General features: G+C 39.2%; 1 protein-coding gene across 2 annotated transcripts in view; it reads right to left on the bottom strand.

Annotated features, from left to right (window-relative positions):
* CR2 (complement C3d receptor 2) overlaps positions 1-23,922 on the bottom strand; it is a 34,367-nt gene extending 10,445 nt beyond the window's left edge. Inside the window, exons 1-22 of one of the 2 annotated variants that reach the window (XM_007471649.1) lie at positions 23,781-23,922; positions 17,597-17,776; positions 16,144-16,243; positions 15,631-15,716; positions 14,663-15,061; positions 12,566-12,742; positions 12,381-12,483; positions 11,665-11,750; positions 10,112-10,501; positions 8,541-8,729; positions 8,356-8,455; positions 8,046-8,128; positions 7,120-7,527; positions 6,354-6,530; positions 6,185-6,275; positions 5,816-5,892; positions 4,503-4,907; positions 3,940-4,116; positions 3,778-3,865; positions 3,340-3,422; positions 2,085-2,477; positions 855-1,040 (exon numbers count right to left, since the gene is read on the bottom strand). In XM_007471649.1, coding sequence (XP_007471711.1) covers positions 855-1,040; positions 2,085-2,477; positions 3,340-3,422; positions 3,778-3,865; positions 3,940-4,116; positions 4,503-4,907; positions 5,816-5,892; positions 6,185-6,275; positions 6,354-6,530; positions 7,120-7,527; positions 8,046-8,128; positions 8,356-8,455; positions 8,541-8,729; positions 10,112-10,501; positions 11,665-11,750; positions 12,381-12,483; positions 12,566-12,742; positions 14,663-15,061; positions 15,631-15,716; positions 16,144-16,243; positions 17,597-17,776; positions 23,781-23,838 — 4,036 coding nt within the window. In that variant the 5' untranslated portion in view covers positions 23,839-23,922. The remainder of the gene's footprint in view (positions 1-854; positions 1,041-2,084; positions 2,478-3,339; positions 3,423-3,777; positions 3,866-3,939; positions 4,117-4,502; positions 4,908-5,815; positions 5,893-6,184; positions 6,276-6,353; positions 6,531-7,119; positions 7,528-8,045; positions 8,129-8,355; positions 8,456-8,540; positions 8,730-10,111; positions 10,502-11,664; positions 11,751-12,380; positions 12,484-12,565; positions 12,743-14,662; positions 15,062-15,630; positions 15,717-16,143; positions 16,244-17,596; positions 17,777-23,780) is intronic. The other variant, XM_007471650.1, reaches the window with a different exon arrangement.
* Positions 23,923-24,932: the final 1,010 nt, after the last annotated feature.

The following is a 24,932-nucleotide window of genomic DNA, read 5'->3' on the forward strand; positions in this document are numbered from 1 at the left end:
AATGTTGAGTAATTTTTATGGCTTCTTAGAGAAATGATGAGGGCTGAATGGGTAACATTAAGACTTCTGAATTTTTGTTTCATCAACTTTGACTCTTATTCTCCAATTCTTCTTACATGTAAATGCTTCCTCATTTCTTCTTTCATCTTTTCATTGTAGGGGCCAATAGTGTGAGATTTTGGATTTGAACCTGACTCTAGGATTTTCTAGCTGTGGGACTTTGTGTAAGTTACAAATCTCTCCATTCTACTGGGACCTCATCTATAATACAGGGATAACGGCACCAATCACTGATATGGTTCTCAGGAGGATTAAATGAGATAATGCATGCAAAGTGCTGTGCACAGTATCTGGCATATGGTAAGAAGTGCTCAACTAATATTCAGTATTAATTCATTACTCATATTTCCTATATACTGCTTATTATAATGAAAATGACATTCTGAAACTTTTATAAAAATATACCCATAATCCTATCACCACTTAGAGGAAACATACTCAAAAGATAACTTTACTTTTTATAAGTATTTTGTCAAATGCGCACTTATAACTGTAACCACAGTGTAAATTCAATCTGTACTTTAGTTGTTTGATTTACATAAAGACTTCAACTTTCCATATTTAAATGACTACATAAGTGATAGCTCAGATAGAGCCTCAGCCACTTTTCTTATTTTGCAGTATTTAGATGACTTCATCTATTAATCCAATTAAATTAATCCAATTAAGTGCAGTTAATTAAATGATCCAATTAATGCATTTATTTGACTATTTTAAGTTGAAAGTACCTAACTGAATATATCTTTTTGGGACAAATTTTATTTAAAAAATAAGAAAACAAATAAACAACACACCTTTGCAATAAGGGACAGGTCCGTTCCAGGTTCCCTCATGTGTGCAAAGAAGGACTGCCTCTCCTACAAGCAGGTAGCCTTGGTTGCAGCTATACACGATTGACATTCCGGGAGAAAATCGAACTATGTCTCCACCAGTATGATTTCCGTGGGGGATCTTAAATGGACGTTGACATCCTAAGAAAGCTTAGACACCAATTTATAAAAGATCTTTAATTTAGTACAGAGGAACGCATAGCCAGCAAATGGGTGATAGCGATACAGAAAGAAGGCAGGCAACAAGCCAACTAGTCAGTATCCAAAAATATTCATTTAGCCCAAACCAAACAGTACAGGACAGAGATTTGCATTTCCTACCTATATCATATATGATCTGAAGACAAATGTCAAATGTAAGATAATGAAACATCAGTGGTTACAGCCCACAATTGTAATCTATCAGAGAATAGTAATCTTTTATTTTCTCTTTAAATGGTAAAAAGGCTGTAGTCAAGGGTCACACCCTCAAATATCTACAGGAGCCAGGAAGTGATGCCACCAGATATGGTAAGTCACAGAGCACCTGTCCTTCCAAAAATGGCAGCCACTGCCCAATTCAAGATACTGGTACCTTGCAGGAAAGCAGAGGGGGCCCTCACTGTATCACAGGTTCACTGTTTGCCTTGGGTGGTGGAGATGGGTTTCATTTAAAATAAGACTACTGTGCTAGCCAAAGAAAACAGTTTTGAACTCAGTTCTTGGTCGCCAGTTGGCAGCCTCTGTCGTAGATAGCCACTGATAGGAATAAAACTACCGATGATAACTAAAATTATAAGACAATTCAGTGAGTTTTAAGGCCAGCTCCATTCTCCAGAATACTCAAAGATCCATTTCTGGCTGGTATCACAGCCTTAAATATCAAATTATCGAGCAATATTACTGCCAAACATTTGCCCAAAATGGTATGTGCATCTTCCCCATTCTAAAGTAATAAAAATAATAAACTTGGGAGACTCCATCAGTTTCAAAGTTAATGATTATCCTTTCATGTACCTTTTTTCAACAAGTTTAGAAAGAAAAGGGAAAATAAGAATGGGCTGAGAAGATAAGGCAAGGCAGGTATTTTGTAAAATAATATGACTGCCTGAGCTTTTACTTGCTTTTCTTTAGGTGGCATGGCAAGTGCAGATTCAAACCCCTTTTTCTTTATTCTGTGCAACATCCCATATTTTAGTCCTGAAAATATCTTACCCTTTTTGATACAAGTTGGTACAGCTGGCACCCATTTGTTGTCAGTATGACACCTAATCAAGTGACTCCCATTCATGATGAAGCCGGGATCACAGGCAACATGTACTATGTCATCGTGGGAATAAGAAGAATGAGTTTTATTCAGCTTGTATCCGTGTGTGACTTCTGGATTAGGGCAGTGAGTCACAGGAGGAGATTTTATGCACTGTGGGGGAGGTCCACGCCAAGATCCACGTCCTTTAGAATCACTTATGCACCGTATACTTTTCTCTCCCAGAAGATAGAATCCTTGGACACATTCATAAGAGACTTCATTTCCGTACAGAAAGTGTTCTGCCATTACACCCCTGTGCCTCCCATTGTTAATCACCGGTGGAGGTTGACAGTGGATAACTGCAGAAGAGATTAGGAAATTCTACTTCAGCTAGTACACCATGGTGGACAGTCTTCAATCAGCTACTGTAAAACTAAATAATAAAACTATGCAACTGCATGTAGTGCACGTAGCTATTAAGTTATTTAAATTTTAGATGCTAGATTATGCTTTCTTTTAAAAAGCTTTATTAAATTTTTGACTACATGAATAATACATACTCATTCCAAAAAAAGTTCAGAAAATACAGTAAAGTATTAAGAAAGGAAGAAATACAGATATGTTCTCATGAAATAGAGAAAGAGTCTATATTTGTTATTTTTAAAATTTTGAGCAATTAGCAGGTATATGGCAAATACAGTCATTCCTTGGTATCCGCAGGGGATTGGTTCCAGAATCCCCCATCAATACCCAATTCTGAGGATGCTCAAGCCCCTTATATAAAATAGCATAGTGTTTGCATATATCCTACACACAACCTCCCATATACTTTAAATCATCTCTAGATGACTTATAATATCTAAAACAATGTAAATGCTGTGTAAATAGTTGTAAATAACATGTAAGTGCTAGGTAAATAGTAGCCAGCACATAGCAAATTCAAGTTTAGCTTTTGGAAGCTTTCAGGATTTTTTAAAAAATATTTTTGATCTGCAGTCGACTGACTCCATGATTATGAAACCTGCAGATACAGAGGGCCAGCTGTACTCATATCCTACTTGACAATTTTGTTTCCCAATGCTAGTACCATCCAAACACTAAAACATGTTTCTTATGTACACTGAGCTAGAACACATCGACTGTTAAGGTATAGATTAGTTCTGTAGTGACCTGTTCTCTTTAAACCCCTACAACCCACTGACAACTTTTTTTTTAACTTACCTTTACAAAGTGGAATCTTTTGGAACCAAACCCTATTCTTATCATCTTGACATTTCCGATAAGCATGTCCAGTCAACTGGTACCTAGAGAGAGATTATAATACGTTTTCTCTTCCTAAAAATCACATCTCTGAAACCTAGCCTCCTCAAACCACTAATACAGAGGCACTTCTAAATAAGAAATTTGGCAGAAAGGAGTCAAAACTCCTGGCCCTTCAAGTAAGCAAACTACTTTAGACTTAGAGTTACTCCCAGCAAAGCCATTTCCATGTCAAGAAAGGACTGAAAAGTCAGAGATGCTACTTAGACCTTTGGAACCTCACAATCTCTGTTAGTGTGACAACGAGGAACCTCTAGAGGGAGTCACCAAGACAAACGGAGACTAGAATTAATGCACAAAGCAAGGTGGACACCCTTTCTGAGAATGAATCATACTTACCCATCTTGGCAGGACATATTAACTGGTACCACAGGTGAACCAACTGGAACCCCTTGAAGACCTTCTTTCAAAGGTTGGCATGGTGCTTCTAGAGGAGCAAAGTTGGAATTACTTATACATGGCTGACATAAAAGAGAAAGACAACTCAGGAACTGAAAGTACCTTCACACCGAGGGGCAGAAGGACTCCAATTTCCTGAAGGCATACAGTGAATGGATCTGTTTCCCACAAGCAGGTAGCCAGGATCACAGGTGTAGTCTACAGTCATCCCAGAGACAAAGAGGACCCTATTTCCACCTGTATGCCGACCATGGTGGAGCCCAGAAGGTGGCTGACAGCCTAAAGAAAAAACTTCCCACATAAATACCAACAAAAACTCAAGAACACTAAGTATACAACGTTTGACAATAGACAGTCTGAAACTTTTAAGCCAAAGATCATCAAGCTCTTATTCATTACTGAGTGCTTTCTGCTCTTTTGAAGGAACCTAGAACCTTAAAAAAGATCCTTTCAATTATCTACCTTGACTGTATCCCAGATCCAAGGGAGCATTTGCACAAAGAATATATACAACAACACACATAGACTGTTTTGTTACAGAATGGAAGAAATGGGACAGTAATCTATGCCCCCTTGCTTTTTTCCATAACTCTAGCTTTGGGTGGGAGATAACAAACAAGAATAAACAAGTAAATATCTCATTTTCCTCTCCACTGAGTTTTTACCTTTTTCACAAACTGGTATTTCAGGATCCCAGGTGTTATTGGCTTTGCAACGAACCTGACTGCTGCCCTTCAAAGTAAATCCATTATTACACTTGAATATCACACTGTCATTGTAGAAATATGGGGCTTCCTTGCTAGATATCTTGTACCCATTTGCAACGTGGACATGTGAGCACTGAACAGCAGGGAGAGAAAGTTTACAGAGAGGAGCGGGGCCACTCCAGATGCCCGTCTCTTGATCGTTGCTTGTACAACGGATGGTGCTCTCCCCAATCAGGTTGAACTTCACTCCTCTCTCCGGCCCAGGGTTACATGTGTAAGTGACTGTGGTACCATATAGGACATCTGAGGAACTCCCTGTGTGTACTCCATTGTAGATAACAGGGGGTGGTGGGCAGGTGATATCTGGAGAGAAGAAAAGTTACTGTACAATTCTGTTCCAGTATTAAACACCAAAGAAGAGAAATGGGGCTGGTATGAATCTTTCGTTATCAGGTTTCTTGAAGGATATGGGTGAAATGTGATGATATGCATTCTATCAAAGCTCATTATGACGCAAAATTCAGTTTAAAAGATTTCATAGGAAAGATTTTTGTAATGTGCTAAAAGTGAAGATGTAGATCAATATCATATTGTGAGGCAGTAAAGTCTGAGAGCAAATTATTAAAGAAAAGAATTTTTTTTTAATAACCAGCAGGTCAATAAAAGGCACAGGGGGATAGAATTAAACTTTTTTGAGATGGTACATCTTTTTGCTGCGGTGATATGATAGGCTAGCCAAAAATATTTATTGTTGATTGAACATCTACTTTTTGACAGGCAATTGTCTCATCTGCAAAGGAGGGATAGTACCATTTAATTATGATAACTTTGAGGTCTGCAGTCTGATGCTAATGTTACAGATAAGAGGCTAGAGTTCAGAGAAGTTACATAAATTGCCCCCAGTCAATAAGCAGTAGAAATAGAATCTGACTTCAGATCCCACACCAGTTCCCTTTCTCTCCACTAAACTACAATGTACCAAAATTAAGGATGGTGGCTCATATACTCATTGACCTCACTACTCTTATTCTCCCATATCACAAAAGAGAATCAGTAACTAAGTGCATTTAAATTAAGTGATTGCTAGGCTTTGAAGTAAAAGAAAGCAAAACTGTGCAACTATAACTGTTGACAAAGTGAATAGAATGGAATCTAATATTCTTAATCCCATAACATGCCTAAAACAGAAATCTCACAGGATTCTAGACCCTCTGTTATTCATATTTATAGATCTCACATTATTCAAGATCCTTTGTTATTTTTCTGCTCACCTTTACAGAGACGAATCTCCATAAACCAAGGAATTGTGCCTTGGCACTGCTGATAAACACTCTCGCTTAGCCGGTACCTAGGGACAAAGAGTCATGACATTTTGCCATCTGGTGACCACTAACCTAAGCAAGAGCTATTGGCTCAATAGCAGACACATTACTTTCAGTACAGGAATCAATAGGAACAAAAACGTAGCCAGCATCAGCACGACCCACCCATTGCACAGCATAGTTTCCATTAAGGGAAAAATAGTGATCAACACTTCCATGAACACATGACAGGGGGGTCTTTGAGATAAACTCCTACACAGAGGTTGCAGTGTAACTGATAAGCCAGACGTAGTTCAGACTGAGACAGTCCTCACTCACCCTTCATCACAAGAAGAGTTGACATCTGGTCTAATAAGTTGGTTCTTGGGTTTTTTAAAGACTTGCTTTCCTATAGGTTCACATTCTGCCACTAAGAAAAGAGAGGAAGATGAGAAATCAACTCAAGGCAATCTCAAAACCAAAAACATCAACATTCAAAGCCTGGAACCTTTGCATGTGGGGGCAGTGGGTATCCACACTCCCTCAGAGGCACAATGTATGGTTTCTTCTCCCACCAGCACATAGCCAGGGTCGCAGCTATATTTTATGGATGTTCCAGGGTCAAAGCGAATCATGTGTCTATCTTCCTTTTGCCCATGGAGGATTTTAGGAGGAGCTTGACAATCTAAAGGAAAGACAGAGAATTTTTCTTATGTAAACAATGATAGACAGAAACTGAGCCAAAGAAAGTGACATTTATGCTACAATTCCACTCTGGTGGCAGTTGTACAGTACAGAAGAAATCTTGCAGCCCAATTTTGGGTAATTTTAGACCAGTGGTTGTCAATTTTTTTTCTGCATTTAGGCAGCTGCAGATTTTTTTTTTTCCATTCCCACTGGGTGCTCCAATTCCTCTGTTGTACAAGGAATCATCTTGTACATTTCTAATGGGAGATTCTGACCTATCTTTAGGGTTATTTTGCTGAAGTCAAAATCACTTTTCTTTTAAGAAATCACTGTTAAGACAAACATTTTTTCCCAGTTGTTTTCCCTTTAAAGAAATAGGCAACTTAGTGGTACCTAATGATTTTTCCCCCCAAGGATAATCCTACAAAATGAATGGGAGACAGTGTTTAAAAAGCCTTCTTTATAATTTATCTTCACTATATTTTGTAAAATTGAGGGGACTGGAAGTTGGAAAAGTCCATAACCCCTTCTCTAACGCTTCAGAAGGATGAATCAGTGACACCTGTTCCGAGCATTGGAATACCCACCCTTTTCACAGACTGGTATCGATGGTTCCCATGTGCCTTGGGCATTACATCGGATTCCCTTGCTGCCCTTCATGGTGAAGCCAAATTCGCAAGCAAATACCACAGTGTCATTATAGGAATATTGATCTTTCTGCCCGGATGATATTTGGCCTCTTAGGATCTGGGGAGGTGGACACCGAACCCCAGAAACAGAAAGTTCACAGCGTGGGGCAGGGCCGCTCCAGGTCCCAGTCTTCTGACTATCAGTGGTACAACGGATAGTTCTCTCCCCAGTGAGAATGAAGTTCACTCCTTGCTCTGGGCCCCGGTCACAGGTGTAAGTGACTGTGCTTCCATACCGAACATTCACTGAAGAGCTGCCCGTATGTCTTCCATTGAGAATAGGAGGAGGTGGTGGGCAAAGAATTTCTAGGAAATTACAGAGAGAGATGACAAGATTCCAACTGTACTACAAACAAAGAATGTCTCGGGTGTTGCTACATGCCACTCTCACATCCTGGGTTCAGGGACAGTAATATTGGAATCTGTAATGAATCTGTCAAAATGGCTATAGCAATATAATTCAGAAAGTATGATTTAAAACTTTATTCCTGAATATATCTACTTTGCTGATCCTTTGATATCTTTTACCAAGTATATAATCTCCTTTATGTGCATGGCCTGGCTGGCAATTGTACATAGTTTTCAGAGAAAGAAAAGCTTAGAAACCCTGTTTTACTTGAGTAAGCAAAGGACAAAGAGGTAATTCAAGGATGTTTCAGTGAACAACATAACCCTTAAAGATCTAAAGATCTCTGGGGGAGATCTTTGCTCTATAAGATCCTATATAGTAAGAAATGGATGAAAACTTTCAGTTAAGCTGAGAATGTGGTGTCCCGTTGAACCTCTGGCCAAGGAACTAGTTGCAAACCAGTCACTTAACCCACCTTCACATACTGGAAATTTGGTCCAAAAAGTACGCTGTGCAACAATTACACACTGGCTAGAAGGTTGGCCTTGTAATCGATACCTGGAGACAAAGGGAGGTCATTCAGAACTATTAGGCAGAACAAAACCCCCTATTTAAAATCCAAATTCACTTAATTTGTGGGCACCAACTCCTTTTATTGGCATTATCTGTCACAACCTTAAGCTGTCCATCGACCGTCACAGAGAAACCTTCTGCAGGTTTCACAGTACACACCATGCACACATAAGTCAAATGAATTAAATCTCATAGGCCCTCTAGACACTCACCCTTCATTACAGAAAATGTTCACAGTTGCACCAACCCGAAGGCTTGTGAGCCTCTTTAACTGCCCATTGAGAAATGGTCCTGGAGGCTCACACTGTGCCTCTAAGAAAACAAGCCAAAGATGAGCAAAGTGTGGCAAGTAACATAGTAGCCCAAATTCTTAACATTGATTGTAAATTTAGGGTACCTTTACATGTGGGAGCAACAGCACTCCAGTCTCCCGAAGACAAACAGTGAATGGTCTTTTCGCCAAGAAGCAAGTAACCAGGTTCACAGCTGTAGGTCACAGACATTCCTGGGGCAAAGGAATCAACACTCTCCCCTGTGTGATACCCATTGGCGATTGTGGGAAGTGATGGACACTCCAGGGAGATATCTTTACACACACACATTAGGAAAAAGGTCATCAGATAGCTCCTTCACAGTCTGTATTTTGACTTAGTACATACATCCAAATAAATGATACATGGTCTATGCTAAGCAGTTGTCATTAATTTTCAACTCAGTCTTTTAAAGATCAAACAGGTATGGTTTAATTATATCCATCTTATACCACAAATAGTACATTATTTTTTATTTTTAGTTACACTTTATGAATCACATTTGCAGAGTGAAAAACTTCAATTACCAAAAAAAAAGTCCATTTTCACTCATACTCTCATTCTACCCTTAAGCCTATTTTCTGCTCCAAAAGTAGCATGTTGTTATTTATGGGGTTTTCCTGCCAGATACTAGTAATATAGTGTTTTTGGATTCTATATGTGATATATCTACACACATATTTTGTGTGTGTATGTATACTCAATACATATTATTCTAGGCCTTGCTTTATTTGCTTAATAATCTGTATCTTTCCATGTCAATACATATAGGCCTATCTAAATCTTTATAATCTTTAATCCTATCTATAATCTTTAATTGTTTTGCATGGTCACCCCATTTGAGACTATCTTCAGATCTTCCCTCCCTCCAAGATTATATATCTGTTTACCATATTTTTCTAATAATAATTTTTTCAACTCTTTAATCAATTTAGAATTTATCAATATTGTTCTTTATTAAGAAAATAAATACCTTATTTTGATGGTATAATTTTTGTCAAATATTGCCGGTTCCCATAATTACATAACTGAAATTCAGATTTAGAGTTCAGCAGCAACATAAACCACACCAAATAATAAGGAAAGGAAGAGCTTACAGTAATTCTTATTTTCAAAGTTACTTGATTTGAAATGATATGGCTTAGGACATGAGTTTGAAAAATAGTGGATCACTCAGAAAGTATTTATAGAGGCCAAAGAGAACAGCACATCATTTCTGCCAGACTATACTAACAGCTTTTATAGATCAATTTTAAATCCACTCATTGTGTTTTTGCTATTAGAACCCACATTTCTTCTCGTTTTAACAATAACCCAGATATGCAGTTGAAAACTGTAAAACCCAATTCCTGCAGTCCAAAAAATTCTGGCCCCCATCGTTGTGGGACTTATTCCATTCAATTATTAGGTGTGTTTAGTTAGATTTCCCCATTACACTTTAAAATTCTTTGCTTTACTGATGTTTGTTGAATGAACATTTATATCCCTCTACAACTGAGAAAAAGCCAGTAATTTTCACCCTTTCCGTTGCTTCCTCCCTCCACCCTTACCATTCACACATACACACTGTTCTTCCTTCAGAATGATACCAAACTTAATCTGCACAGAAATGCGAGGCTCCAAGCTCCTGAATCAGTTTTATTTTCATCCTACTCACCACTCTCACAGGTTGGTAAGGGTGTTGGTCCCCATGTTTTATTTGCTTGGCACCAAACAGTTTTGTTTCCTTTCATGGTGAAGTTGGTATTACAGGTAAATGTCACAGAATCACCATGTCTGTATGGTGGTCTAGACACTTTACTTCTGTATCCACCTGGTACTATGGGCTCAGAGCAAATAGAATCTTTATTGTAATATTCACAGATAGGAGCAGCTTTATCCCAGACTCCATTCACTTTGTCTTTAGTTATACAAAAAAGAATACTTTCTCCAATGAGGCGGAAGGCACTCAAGCATCTGTACCTCACCACAGCGTTAACAGCTATGGGACTAGAATGATAACTATTCTGCCCATTTTTGATAGGAGGAGGAGGGTCACAAAAAATCCCTGCAAAGTAGAAAAGAAAATATGTGGTCATACTGATCATGACAATAAGATTCAAATTTAGATAAAAGTCCAAATATAAGTCATGTCACTTTTTCAGAAATAGACTTAGAAATTTGCATAATTTATTTCTTACTCATAGTCCCTGCCTGTCCCCAAGTTCCTAAATTCTTACCTTTCTCTTGATCCTCAGCAAACAAAGCAATATAGGACTATAAGCCATCTTGACCAAACAATAACAATGAAACAGAATTTATTGAATAGTTCTGTGTCCAATCAACTTTAATAATGAAACGAAAGGCAAACAGTACATGAAAATAATATGTTAATGACATACTAATCACACATGGAAAGGCACATGGACTAATGAAATCTGGGCTCATTAGACCTGGTTTCACATCCCCACAGTCATTCAATAGCTGTGTGACCTTAGGCAAGTCTCACCCTCTTTAAGCCTCAGTTTCCTAGTCTAGTATAATTCAATGTTGTAATGAGAATCCAGTGACACAAAACTACCTGAAAGGGGCAAGTACAGTACCTGGAACATACTAATTGTGCAGTTTCAAACACACAGCTGGTGCTATAAGTAGTGAGACCACATTCTGTCCCGTTACAAAAGATACTGCAGCCTCACTGCAAGTCATTTGTCATCCTTTGATGCTGGTCCCATTTGAAAGACCCACAGGAAGTGATCAGAGGTTTGGAATAGTGACCTCATACCTTTTATTTATTTGTCCTAATAGGCATGAAGAATATTAATTGTTTATAGTTGTGTTGGTATATGCACACCTTTCCTGAGTGAGTCTTAGAATAAAGGGAAAACTTCCAACCTCCAAAACTTCTGGTTGATTTCCATTTAGCTCCAAGAATTGCTCATCAGATGAGGAAATGGCATAAGAAGACACAGCCAAACCATTTCAGCACATCAGTGCTATTCATTTTCAGTAGGGGTAACTTTCGAGAGCCTTTATCCTTATACACATAGAATACTCAATACCATATGTAGTCAACTGAATAAATTTAGTTTTGGTCTGCATTCTAGAACATACAGAAGAGTGGCATATATATGTTCATATTGATAAGATTTTATAATTGATAAATGCATGAGAATACACTAAAAATCAAGAGGCACGATCCATACTTGATTATTTTTGCTTTCTACTCACGTTCACAGACAGGAAACTTATTATTCCAGAGTACTCTCATTCCTTCTGAGACACACTGACTGGAAGATTGGCCATTTAACCGGTACCTTAAACAATAAGGGGCAGCAAATCATCACCAGAAGAAACCAATTCTCGGTTGCATGGAATTCATCACTTCTCTCAAGTATATGGTATTAATGGCCTCTATTTTTGTAAGCATTTCTGGCTTAAGGAAAATGTCTAAGATTGTGAATCAGCCAAGCTATGTGAGGACTTCAGACCAGCTAAAAACACAGAGAAAACAGTCCTAATGATCTGTTCTTTTCTTGAATTCTCTCTTTCCTCTTTGGCATCCAAATATCAAGATTTTCTTGACCATTAGAAGAGAATAACCTCAGTTCCTAGTAAAGAAAACATCAAAGACTTTGTTCCCTAATCTCACTTCAAAGAGCCCCTCTTACTGAATCCCCAACATCTATTCAGACTCCATAATAGAAGCCTTAACTTCGGAGCCCAAACTTTGCTTTTGCAAATGATGAAAGGATAATTCTCAGGTTTGGCTGGCCATGCACAATATACACATTTGGAGGAAATCAATGGAATTTGCTTAATAACAGAATTCTTAATCATAAAGGGTAAAGGAGAGAAAAAAATTTAACTACCTTTAAAGATCACACTTTGCAATGCTTAGCTATGGATCATAGGCCCCAAGTCAGGCCCCATCACCTTGCACTCACCCCTTATCACAAACAAATGCAACCTCTGCCCCAAGCTGGAGATTAGGAGGAGCTACCACATGACCGTTGAGAAGTTGGTCTGGAATGGCATCACATGATTTCGCTAGGAAAAAAGAGACAAGGCTGGCACATGAAGAGTCAGGAAACAGCTAAGTTTCCTTGAGATGGAATAGACCTTTAGGCACCTTCACAGTTGGGGGCTGGATGGCTCCAGGTTCCCAAGGAGGTACACTGCATAGGGTTAGTTCCAATGAGAGTATAGCCAGGCTCACAGCTGTAGGACACTTCCTGTCCAACTGCAAAGAATTCCTCATCCAATTTGTTATAATTACCGTGGTAGATATGTGGAGGTGGTAGACACCCTGAGAAAAGAGCAGGACCAGAGTCCTTTTATTTCTGAAATAAGAACTTTCTTCTCTACAACCTAAGCCAACTTGAGGTTGGCAGGAGTCGGATGAAGGTGGTCATGTCAATTCTCCAAAGTATAAGGCAGACACTATTTTGGGTGAGGTGCAGTGGGGCTAACATGTGTTACATATTTTAGACATGATCAACCTTGCATCTATCTTCCTTCTGTACCTTGATCTATGCCAGGAAACATTATTCCCATTCATCATTTTCCCATTTCATTTAAATGGATATACTCTCATTAATGTTGTAGCCAAGGGAATCAAACTATTATAATGCATTTTTACCACCAAAAATCTCCTCTTTCTTCCTGCTTTCCAAACCACTGATGAAGTTTCTGAGCCTTATGGGAGTGGCTCCCAATGTTGCCAGGTTTTTAGTAAGTCAGGCACTTCCCAATAAGAGTAGGGGAGAAAGGGGGAATGGGGAAAGTGACTTGACCTTAACTCTAGCCTTATTCCATAAAGGCTACATTTTTCAATAGGAGAATGTATAATACCTATAGTAATTTGAATCAAATTCTGATCAGCCCATTTCCCCCATTGGCCTGGCCAATAGGATTGAGAGTTTATTTTATCCTCATTTAAATAAAATCTAATCACATATGATTTTTTTAACATCTTTATTGGAGTATAATTGCTTTACAATAGTGTGTTAGTTTCTGCTTTATAACAAAGTGAATCAGTTATACATATACATATGTCCCCATATCTCTTCCCTCTCACGTCTCCCTCCCTCCCACCCTCCCTATCCCACCCCTCTAGGTGGTCACAAAGCACTGAGCTGATCTCCCTGTGCTATGCAGCTGCCTCCCACTAGCTATCTATTTTACGTTTGGTAGTGTATATATGTCCATGCCACTCTCTCACTTTGTCCCAGCTTACCCTTCCCCCTCCCTGTATCCTCAAGTCCATTCTCTAGTAGGTCTACCTCTTTATTCCCGTCTTGCCCCTAGGTTCTTCATGACCTGTTTTTTTTTTTTTTTTTTAGATTCCATATATATATGTGTTAGCATATGGTATTTGTTTTTCTCTTTCTGACTTACTTCATTCTGTAAGATAGACTCTAGGTCCATCCACCTCACTACAAATAACTCAATTTCATTTCTTTTTATGGCTGAGTAATATTCCATTGTGTATATTTGCCACACTTTCTTTATCCATTCATCTGTTGTTGGACACTTAGGTTGCTTCCATCTCCTAGCTATTGTAAATAGAGCTGCAATGAACATTTTTGTACATGACTCTTTTTGAATCATGGTTTTCTCAGGGTATGTGCCCAGTAGTGGGATTGCTGGGTCGTATGGTAGTTCTATTTTTAGTTTCTTCAGGAACCTCCATACTGTTCTCCATAGTGGCTGTATCAATTTACATTCCCACCAACAGTGTAAGAGGGTTCCTTTTTCTCCACACCCTCTCCAGCATTTATTGTTTGTAGATTTCTTGACGATGGCCATTCTGACGGGTGTGAGATGATATTTCATTGTAGTTTTGATTTGCATTTCTCTAGTGATTAATGATGTTGAGCATTCTTTCATGTGTTTGTTGGGAATCTCATGTGTTTGTTGGCAATCACATATAATTTTAATCATATTAAAATCTCTGATCATTAGCTCTGGTACTACCTGCATTTTTTTTTAAGTGTCTTCTAATTTCCCCTACATTAATGCATATCTAGCACTGCCCCAGAATTTAGTACATTTCCCAACTCTTCAACATTTAGATACTACTTTCAAAGTTTACTTTTAAATTCTTTAGCCAGGATACCCAACTACATACACTGTCTTTATCCTCCTCTTCTCATAGGTACCATATATCTATTCCTCCCAAAGTCTCAATTTATTTCTAGATCCCCAAAGTTTCAGCCCAACTCACCCTTGAAGCACCTTGGCAGTGGAGGGTTCCATTTGCTGTTTGGTTGGCACCATACTGTGTTGCTGCCTTTCATGGTAAAGCCAGGCTTACACTTAAACATCACAGAATCATTTAAGGAAAATGAGCGTCTAAATCCAGATTCCATAATTCCATTTTCAACTTCTGGAATTGGGCATTTGACTACAGGAATACACCGAGGGGGAGGGCTGCTCCAGATGCCAACTCGATTGTCTTTGCTGGTGCAATATATTGACTTCTCACCCACGAGATCAAACAGCTTTTTCCCATTCTGTCCAACATGGCACTTATAAGTAACCACCATTCCATAGTGAAAGTCCTCGCTACTGCTGCTGTAAAAGTCTCCATTGGAGATGGCTGGGGGTGACTCACAAGGAATAGCTTGGGGAGGATGGGGTACATAGAGAAAGAGAGAAGGCATGTAAATGTTATACCTTCTGGGAATTTTGTCTTAACTCTTGCAAACCAAACTTCCACTTAGCCTACAATTAACCCCTATTATTGAAATTCTGTATCCTCATCTCAAAGATGGTTCTAATTGGGAAGTAGCAAGGTAAGAAGATACATGGAACTGGCCTGATAAAAACCCACAAAAATATGATCTGGTCACCAGTCCTGACCCCCAGAGTACAGATAAACTGTTAAAAAAAGCCACCTAGGGTGGCGTACATTTTGCACGGATTAAAGTTGGCAGTGTGTAATCTTGTGGCATATTTTAGATTTGAGCACTTATTCACTATGAGATAATGTACCATCAAAAGACAGTAAGCAAAGGAATGTGTAATGGGATTGGGGGCATGGAAGAAGATAAACCACAGATCTGTGTCCAGAACTACTCAAGCCAAGTGTAACCCACCTGGGTACTTATTTTGATGTGTAGATGCCCACTTTCTTTTTGGAGGGGGACAAGAGGAATTACCTAGGTGCAATAAAGGGAAAATTCTACTCACATTCACAAAAAGGCATTTCCTTATCCCAGGTTACAATATTGTCTGAGATAATACATGTGGCAGAGGAGTCACCAATGAGTCGATATCTAAAGACAAAGAGATGAGTGATCATCTCCCAGCTGGACATTTTAGGAAAGCTTAGTTCTTTCCCCACTGAAAGAATGGCAAAGAGTAGAACACCATATATGACAAATAATGGTGACAGATTAAGGACTCATACAAAAGATTCAACACTCTAAAGACAAATGAAACTTGACCTCCTGGTCAGTAACACTGAAGATTTAAAATTGGAAGAAGAATAGCCAAAACCTTTTTCTCTTCTAGGGATCCTCTCTACTAGGTAATCCTGAAGAGTTTCCTCTGGAGCAGATCAGAGAGGTGATTCTCTTTTTACTTATCTATGGTTAAGGGTGGGTGGCAATTACTCAGCTCTCTTTTGGAAGATGGATGATTTCTGGTTGAAACTAGCGTTCTAATATCCATGTACTCTGGAGATGTCTCCTGGTGACTCACCCTTTATCACAAGAATATGTAATTGTTGACCCAAACACGATACCCCTGGGTGCAAGGACAGAGCCATGGAGGAGTTCTCTAGGACTCACACATGATTTACCTATAAGGGAGAACAAGACAAAACAGGATTTGGGACTGGGATTTGGGGGATGTTTTGTGTTTTACATTAAATTCCAACCTGACTGGACTTGCTGAGTAATCTACTTATGTTTATTCAAAGAAATTTGGGCCATTTACAAAACTTCTGTCTTCCAAAGGATCAGTCAACTCCATTAACACTATTTGTTTAATGCATGTAGTCTGTTTCTGAGCATGGATGCAAACATTATTTGTAGTCAGCCATAATTTATAATCTCTATTTCCCCTTTTTATATTCTGTCAGTTGATGGCAACATCTACCAAGTCTTAAAAAATAAACAAAAAACACAAAAACCTCACAGTCATCATTTCCTATCTGTAACTCATTTTCTCTACCCCCTGCCCTTAATTCAATAGATCACCAAGTTTTCATGACTGGATTCCAGAAATCTCTCTCCAAACCAACTATTTTGCCACCACTATAATCTCTCATTGGATCATCGAGTAATAAGATTTACCTTTCTAATGCTGGTCGCCATTGGTCCAGCACATCTTCTATGCTGCTGCACACATTATCTTTCAGAAGTACAAATGTGGTCATGCCACTCCCCACTTTCAAAAACTTACAGTGACTTACTTTATTGGAAAAGAATGCATGGCCCACCACACTTAAACTCCAATCCACTTAATCAACTACTATTCCTCATCATGCACCTTATATTCTAACCACTCTAAATTTTTCTATTTTCCGGAGACATCATGTTCTTCCATACCTTTATGTGTTGGTATATGCTGTTTCCTCTGTCTGTAATGCCTAGATTTCTCTATCCTCCTAGATAGCACTTATTATTTACTTCTCTATGATATCATAAAATTTTATCTCTATAAAGAAAAGAAATTACACCATAGTACAGTATTTGTTTAAAAACCAGTCTTTACAAATAACATAGGACTTCCTCAACGACAGAGACTAGCAGATTAATTTTTATATCTCTTCCAATCCCCACCATCTAGCCTAATGCTTCATACCCAGTGGTTACTCAAAAATATTTCTTGAATTGAGTTGGGTGAAAACTAATATGAGGTGAAACTAATATTCTTTGTAAACTAACTTCTAAGATCACTGTAACACAGTACAGAGACCATAGAATAAGGTCATGAAGATTATAGGGTAAACAGGGTTGGCCAGCTGTGCGACTTAACCCCAATACCTGATACTTAATATCCTTAGGAGTAAAAGAAAACATGGAGAACCTAGGAGCCCTTTTCATTTGAGATTACTTACTAACTTTCTCATCTTTTATCTTGAAAATAATAGGTTAGCCCATAGAGACATGCTATAGACCCAAAGATTCTTCTATTACTGATTACTCACGTTTACAGATTGGCTGAGCATCTGACCACTTGGAGGTCTCTAGGCAGGTGATAAAGAATGACCTCTTGACATACCCAGGAAGGCATTCATATTCCCAAGTTGTCCCAACAGCAAACTCAGACTGATCACTCTGAATTTTAAGCTTAGCAAAAGGATACCTTGGCAGGAACTTACACTGACCTAGAGACAAAGACCACAGGAATATCAAAACTAAGAGAGACTAAAATCTCTGTTTGGCTTGTTTTGTCACCAGTTACAATGACAACTTTGATCTTTAGACAGTAAACCCAAGATGTCAATATTTTATGGGTCAAAGAAAATATATCTTGCAGTATGAATGCACGTTGAATGCAAGAGAAATAAGCTCGGGAGTTCAAAGACTTTTTAGGATAGACTTCAGAAGAAGAGCTGGAGAAAATCATTTCTTAATAAAATTCCATAAAGGCCCTGGAGTTGTTCTATCTTCTTACAACCTCATAAATAAAAACTAAAACCTTATAAGTAAAAACTTTTCTGGAATAGCACAGGAAACAAGTATATCAGACCTTGAAAGCTCATCACATGTATGATCCTCTAAAATTTCTTTTATGAATTAACATTACTATCTTAGTCATTAAACCTTTAGGTCCTAGCAAGAAGAAAATAGGGTTGCTTTTTATTCTTCATTATTTTATTCCATTAACCTAGTAGAGTACTATACCCCCAAAAGAGTTAATACTTCCTGATGGGTACCAGATAAAAGGAGCCAGTTTTTTCAAGACATTTCTCTGTGACTTAAAATAATTATGATGATGATGATGAAGATGAAACAAATCTTATTCTAGGAGATGGGTAAGAAACTGTAACACCCAGATACTTGAGGATGTACCTGGAAAAGAATTTTTCTAGGTGTGAAAGAGAGTTCAAGTTTCAACTCCAGAATGGTGGTATATTCGAATATCAAATTTATAAATCTCCTTTTTCAAACAAATCTGAAACTGATACAGGTGCAAGTCAAAGAACAAACATGGACTAACTGACACAAAGGCAAACACAGAACTCCCAAAGTTGTGGCCAGACCCAGCCCTTTTGTAGCCCAACACTTCTGTTGGAGAAGTCATATGGACAGGATCTAAGAATAGCCATTACTGTTGGGACCCAGATCCCACTGTAGGTCTCCTATTTGTTTCCTCAACTCCTTTGGTTTCCTCCATTAATGCCTACAAATGTTTCCAAATGCATACTTTTGCAAAACGGCAAGACTCTATAGGGAAAGTCAGGGTTTGACCTCAATGAAGACCACCTTCACAATTCTGCTGTTATTTGTACTATCTCACCCTAATCAAATGATTTAACCTGTAATTATCCAACGTGAATAAGAACAATCCTAAATAATTTTCCACAATCTGAAAACCAATTTGAGTTTACAAAGATTTAATCAATAGTGATGACATGGACTGAGAAGTAACCAAGATCTTGAAGCAAAAAAAGTAGAAGGTGAAAGGAGATAAGAATCATACTTTCTGGATGAGAAACAATGGGAAATTTTTATCTTCAATGAGACTTAGGGACACCTCTCTCTCGGGGGACACCAGCTTTTATTAGTAATGATATTGCCAAAATCCTAGGTCACAGGACAGAATTTCCAGCAATCGTGTTCTCTTCCATATCAGAAAAGGGAAAGTTAGCCTATGAACCATTAAGTAACATTAATTTTCTTAAGAGTCATTGGACCCTCTTCACATCTTTTTAAAATCAGGAATAAACATCAGTGTAGATCATGACTGTATCTAAAATAGAATATAGTGACAAAACATTGACATACACATCCCTTGAACCATGTTAAAAGTAACTAGGCAAAGGACTTTCTAGAGAACAGAAATACATTTAACTCTTTATTTGTGTCTAAGGGGATTTACCTGGACTGGCTTAGAAATCCATTTGAAATGAATGAAGAACAAATATACAAGATGATCAAAATAACCCTGAAATTTAGGTCAGATAGCAGGTAGGAGGAAAAATTATTATTGATAATGAGAATTATTATGATCAAATAACATAACACTGGGTTTTCTGGCTATCTGATCACTTTTCAATGATGGGTGTGCATATGAACCAAGATACTGTCTTAAGCACAGAATGTGCATCAGTGAACATTAGACACAAGGCTCTCACATTCATGGAATTTATATTACAATAGAGGGAGAGAGACCATAAATAAATACCAATAAATAAATAGATGGTAGGTAAAGGAAATAAACAGGGTGATGTATCAAAATGTAATGCACTGGAAAAAAGAGGGGACAGGATGGCATATGACTTCAGTTATGACGATTAAAGAAGGTTTATGAAGAGGAGACATCTGAGTTATGACTGAAGGATAAGAAGGTGCCAGACAGGTAAAGTGCTGGGTAAAAGCATTTTAGGCAGAAGCCTAACAGCAGGGATGGATTTACTATGCTTTAGGGATAAACGAAAAGCAAGTGTGGCTGGAACTTAGTGATCAGAGTGAAATGGAATCGAGTTAAAAAGCCCAGAAGGTAGGATTGCACAGGGCTTCTTAGTCCACAGGAGGATGTCCCCGTGTTATTCTGGGTAGGAGTCACTGGAGATTTCAAGCAAGAGAGTCACATGGCCTGATTTAACTTTAAAAAAAAATAGTCTGGCAGTTGGATGGAGAATGGACTGGACTTTTACTTTCAGAAGTAGGGAGTGCAGTCTGGAAGCTATTATAGTAGCTTTGACCAAAAAAAATGAAGCTTGAGCACAAGGAGACAGTGATAAATGGGTGACTCTGTTGTACTTAAATGTGGGGCTAAGGGAATGGGAGGATTCAGTAAGGGCTTCTAGGCTTTTGACTTGAGCGACTTGGTTGATGGTAATACCATGTACTGAGATTCATCAGGCAATAAAGACAGATAAAGGCCTTGATCTCATGGAGCTTGTATACCAGTGAGGGAACAACAAGTAAATGAGTAAGAAGGTTTTATATGATGATAGGTGCTCTGTGGAAAATAAAACATGGTTATGTGATAGAGAGTGACCTGGGGTATAGACTACTTCAGGTAAGAGTCAGAGCATCACAGAAAAGTGTCAGTGGAGCTGCGATCTGAATGTTGAGGAGGCAGGTAAGGAATGACCCATAGAAGGGCATTTTAAGAGAGGAACACCTAGTGCACAGCTAAACAAACATGACTCCATTTAAGGAATAGGAAGAAGGTCAGTGTGGCTGGAGAAGAGTCAGTGAGGGAGGAGTACAGAGAACTTCAGAGAAGCAGAGGCCTGGAGTTGAGGTTAAGGAGCATGGATTTTGTCCTAATGTGATGGGTAGCCCTTGGCAGGTTTTAACCAGAGGAGAGAAAAAGATCTGATCTCAGATGGAGGTAGATGATTGGAAAATAAGGGAATTCCTACTTGATGATTTTATTTTCTTAGTGTTGGTTAAGGTGAGGCAGTCAGTCAAGGCAAGAGTGAAATTTAAGAGCACAGGAAATTTGAATTGGTTTATGCAAATAGATAAAAGGAGAAAAATGAAAACACTCTGAGAAGGAAATTTGCTCTTTAAGACACTTGCTTCAGAATTTTCCAGAGTGCTTGTTAAATCTCAGCTTCCTGGGCCACCCCCACCGCAAACATGAATCTCTGGAAGGTGAGATGGAACCCAGAAACCTGTATTTTAAAAAGACACCACGATTCCTCAAAAAATTAACAACAGAACTACCATATGATCCAGCAATTCCACTTCTGGGGATATATACAAAGGAAATGAAAACACTAACTTGAAAAGATAACTACACCCCCATGCTCACAGTGGCATTATTTACAAATGGAAACATAGCCAACTCATGGAAACAGCCTAGGTGTCCATCAATAGATGAATGGATAAAGAAGCTGTGGATGAATATATACAATGGAATATTATTCAGCCATTAAGAAAACAAGGGAATCCTACCACTTGCAACAACATGGATGGACCTTGAAGGCATTATACTAAGTGAAATAGTGAAATAAGTCACACAGAGACATACAAATAATGTATGATCTCACTTTTATGTGGAATCTAAAACCAACAAGACAAAATTCAGAAAAAAGATGAGATTTGTGGTTATTGGAGGCAGGGAGTGGGAGGAGAGAGAATTGGAGGAAGGTGGTCAAAAGGTTCAAACTTCCAGTTATAAGAAAAATAAATACTAGTGATGCAATGTCCAACACGATGACTATAGTTAACATGGTTTTATGATACATAGGAAAATTGTTAATAGAGTAGATCCTAAGAGTTCTCAACACAAGGAGAAAATTTTTCTTTTCTTTTTATTGTATCTATATGAGATGATGGATGTTAACTAAACTTACTATGGTAATCATTCCACAATATATGTAAATCAAACCATCATGCAAAAGTCAGGAGGGGGTGTGGGTATAGCATGAGCAAAGGACCTTGGGGTGTCAGTCAGGCAAGAAGATGAGCAGTTCATTTGTGATAGGAAGCAGTGGGGAATCAGGAGGGGCATGCTTAGGTGAGAGCCAATTACCAAAGGTTTGAAAGTCTGAAGACAGATTTTTTTTTTTTAATTCCAAAGGCAGTAGGAAGCCCTTTTAGATTTTTGAGCAAGGGAGTGGAATAATGGGAAAAAAATGTTTTTAAATTTTAGTTTTCACCATTGGAAAAGTTAAAGACTGGTATCAGAATAACCTGTAAGAGAGGAGGTTGTTACAAAGGTAATCATAATGAATATGATTAGAATATTGGTGTAAGAATAAGAAAAACAACAGAAGCACATTAGCTGTGACAGTCGACAGAAAGGTAGACCTGATCTTTCGTGCGCCTGGAGTTAAATGACCGAAAGGGTGGTCCTGCTCTGGTACTGGAAGGGGATGCTCTGGCATCCTTGTAGGGTACAATGAATTGACAGGGCTGGAAAAGAAGTTGATTTTCAATTGATAATATCCTCTCTGAAATTTAGAAAAAGGAATGGAATGCTGGCAAGAAGTCAGGTAGGGAACTGTGACACACGGAGGTGTTACAGAATGCTGTGAAAGTGTGTTTGTTCAGAGTTAATATGTAGGAGAGAAAGAGATGAAGATAATGGTTTGGGGAAATGTTCAGTTAAAGAGCAGGATAAAGTTAAATGTCAGGAAGCAGACAAAGTGAACTGTGATAGAACAAACGTATGCACTGTCCCTTAACAAGCTGGGCGAGGTCAAGCTTAAATGCTGACTCCATCAAAACAGGTCCAGACAGTAGTCTTATTACTGGCATCTAGTAGTAACATCCAACATCTAACATTCATTTGCCTAATTTCATCTGATATTCAGAGCAGCCGAGTAAGGGTAGGGCTGCTTATCTCTAGTTTCACTTTACCGATGAAGAAACTGAGGCTAGGGAGTGAAATGACTTGCCAAAAGTCACGCAGGTATTGAGGTCTGTATACAGTAAACTTCTTAATAAACTGGGAATCCAATGTACTCTGAAAATTATTAAAAAGTTATAACTATCTTATCACCTAGAGACTCCAATCTTAAAAAATTACAATACTTCTTTAAAATTAAGCCAATCTGAAGGAAGAAAATTATAATAAACGTTTAATGACACCTTCTGGAGCCCTTACCATTACAGAAGGTAAATAACACAAAGAACCCGCAGTTTTTATTCACGTATCAACTTTTCTAAATAACTCCAGATGTTTGTCGTTTAGAACCACGCCTGGGGATCAGACATTATTCTTATTCTGGGAAGGCAGCAGGAGGCTGTGCTGCTTTTACCAGGCAGGAGAGAGTTCAGTGTGCGCAGAAACTCCCGCGCCTAGGGGAGCATGCAACCGAGTCGCATGCACTCAGCACGAGTAGGCTTCGGATACGTGTCCGGGCGTTAGAGCTCAAAGACCTCCAGACCCAGAGCGCTGAGCACCTGCTGAGCGCCGGGGGCGGGGAGCCCGGAGGGCACAGAGCGGGCACTCCACGCCACAAGCCACACTGGGCAGGTCACATAGTGCGTCTCTGATGCAGACTGCAATTCTAGTGGTCCCAGCCCAGGAGGAGCGAGCGGGGACATTCAGGACCGAGAGATCTCGGGGTCCCCCAAAGCGAGCGAGGCATGCAAGACTGCCCCGTCTTCTAACTTTTGACAGTCTCCTTTTCATCGCCGCACAGAGCCCGTCCCGGCCCCAGACGCGCCCCTACCTCCGTGCTCCCATTCCCAGCTCACCGAGGACCCCTGGCACGGCGAGAGCCAAGAAAACCCAGAGCGGACCCGAGGAGCCCATGCCAAGGCTGCAGCCCCAGCGGCTGGATGCGTCTGAGACCCGCGAGCCTCCGGCAGCTCCGGGATGACAGGGCTGGAGAAGGGGGCAGCTGCAAGCAGGGGAAGGTGGGCCCTTAAGTAGTGTCTGGCACCACGTGCTAGCTTGAGCGCACACCTGCTGGCTGCTGGGGGCGGGACCACGCGGTGAGGGCTGCAGAGGGGGCGAGGGGTTGGCCGGGGGCGGGCGGGCGGAAGAACCCTGATTCAGTCTTTGGCTCAGACTCTACTCGTCAGTGCAGTGGCTTTCCAGCGTTTTTGACCACGCCACCCAGTGCATCCATTTTTGTCTCTCTGGAGAACTGAAACAAAATAGTACTGCCTTTACTAATCTGCAACGCTCGCTTCCATTCTATTCTATTCTGTTCTATTCTATTATCATCTCCTTTCCTTTCCACTCCTCCTCCGCTTTCCTCCCAATCCCTCTCTTCCCCTTCACTCCCCTCCCCTCTCTCTCTTGAAAATTCTGGTTTGGTTTCGCTAAATTCATTTCAAAAGTTATTAATGTTTTCAACCCTCCGTTTGAAAACCGTTTATTTACAAAGGAAACTTAGGAACAGCAACCAGCTCTGCTGTTCTTTTCTTTTTATTTTGAAGTAATTACTACAGAAAAGTTGCAAACATAATACAAAGAATCCCTATACACCCATTACTCGATTCTCCAAATGTTAACATTTTACTGTATTTTCTTTATCATTCTCCATCTCTATTTCTAGATAAATAGCTATAGTATAGTTATATAGAGAGAGACCTAGATATATACACATATACTTTATACGTGTACATAAGTATAATTATATAATTTTTTACTTTGGAACTCTTTGAGATGAGTTACAAGCATGATACCCCTCCTCTAAATTCTTTGGTATGTATTTCCTAAAAACAAGAGCATAGTCTTACACAATTTCAGTACAATGATCAAAAAGAGGAAATTAACATATTACATAAGGGACAGATTGTACAGATTTCTCCAATCATCTAATATTCCTTATTATAGCAAACACGTGTGGGCGGGCGGGTGCCCGCACGTGCACACACACGAACACCCCCCCCCCCTTC

Source organism: Lipotes vexillifer, unplaced genomic scaffold, assembly GCF_000442215.2.
Source record: "Lipotes vexillifer unplaced genomic scaffold, Lipotes_vexillifer_v1.1 scaffold1979, whole genome shotgun sequence".
Classification (NCBI taxonomy): Eukaryota; Metazoa; Chordata; class Mammalia; order Artiodactyla; family Lipotidae; genus Lipotes; species Lipotes vexillifer.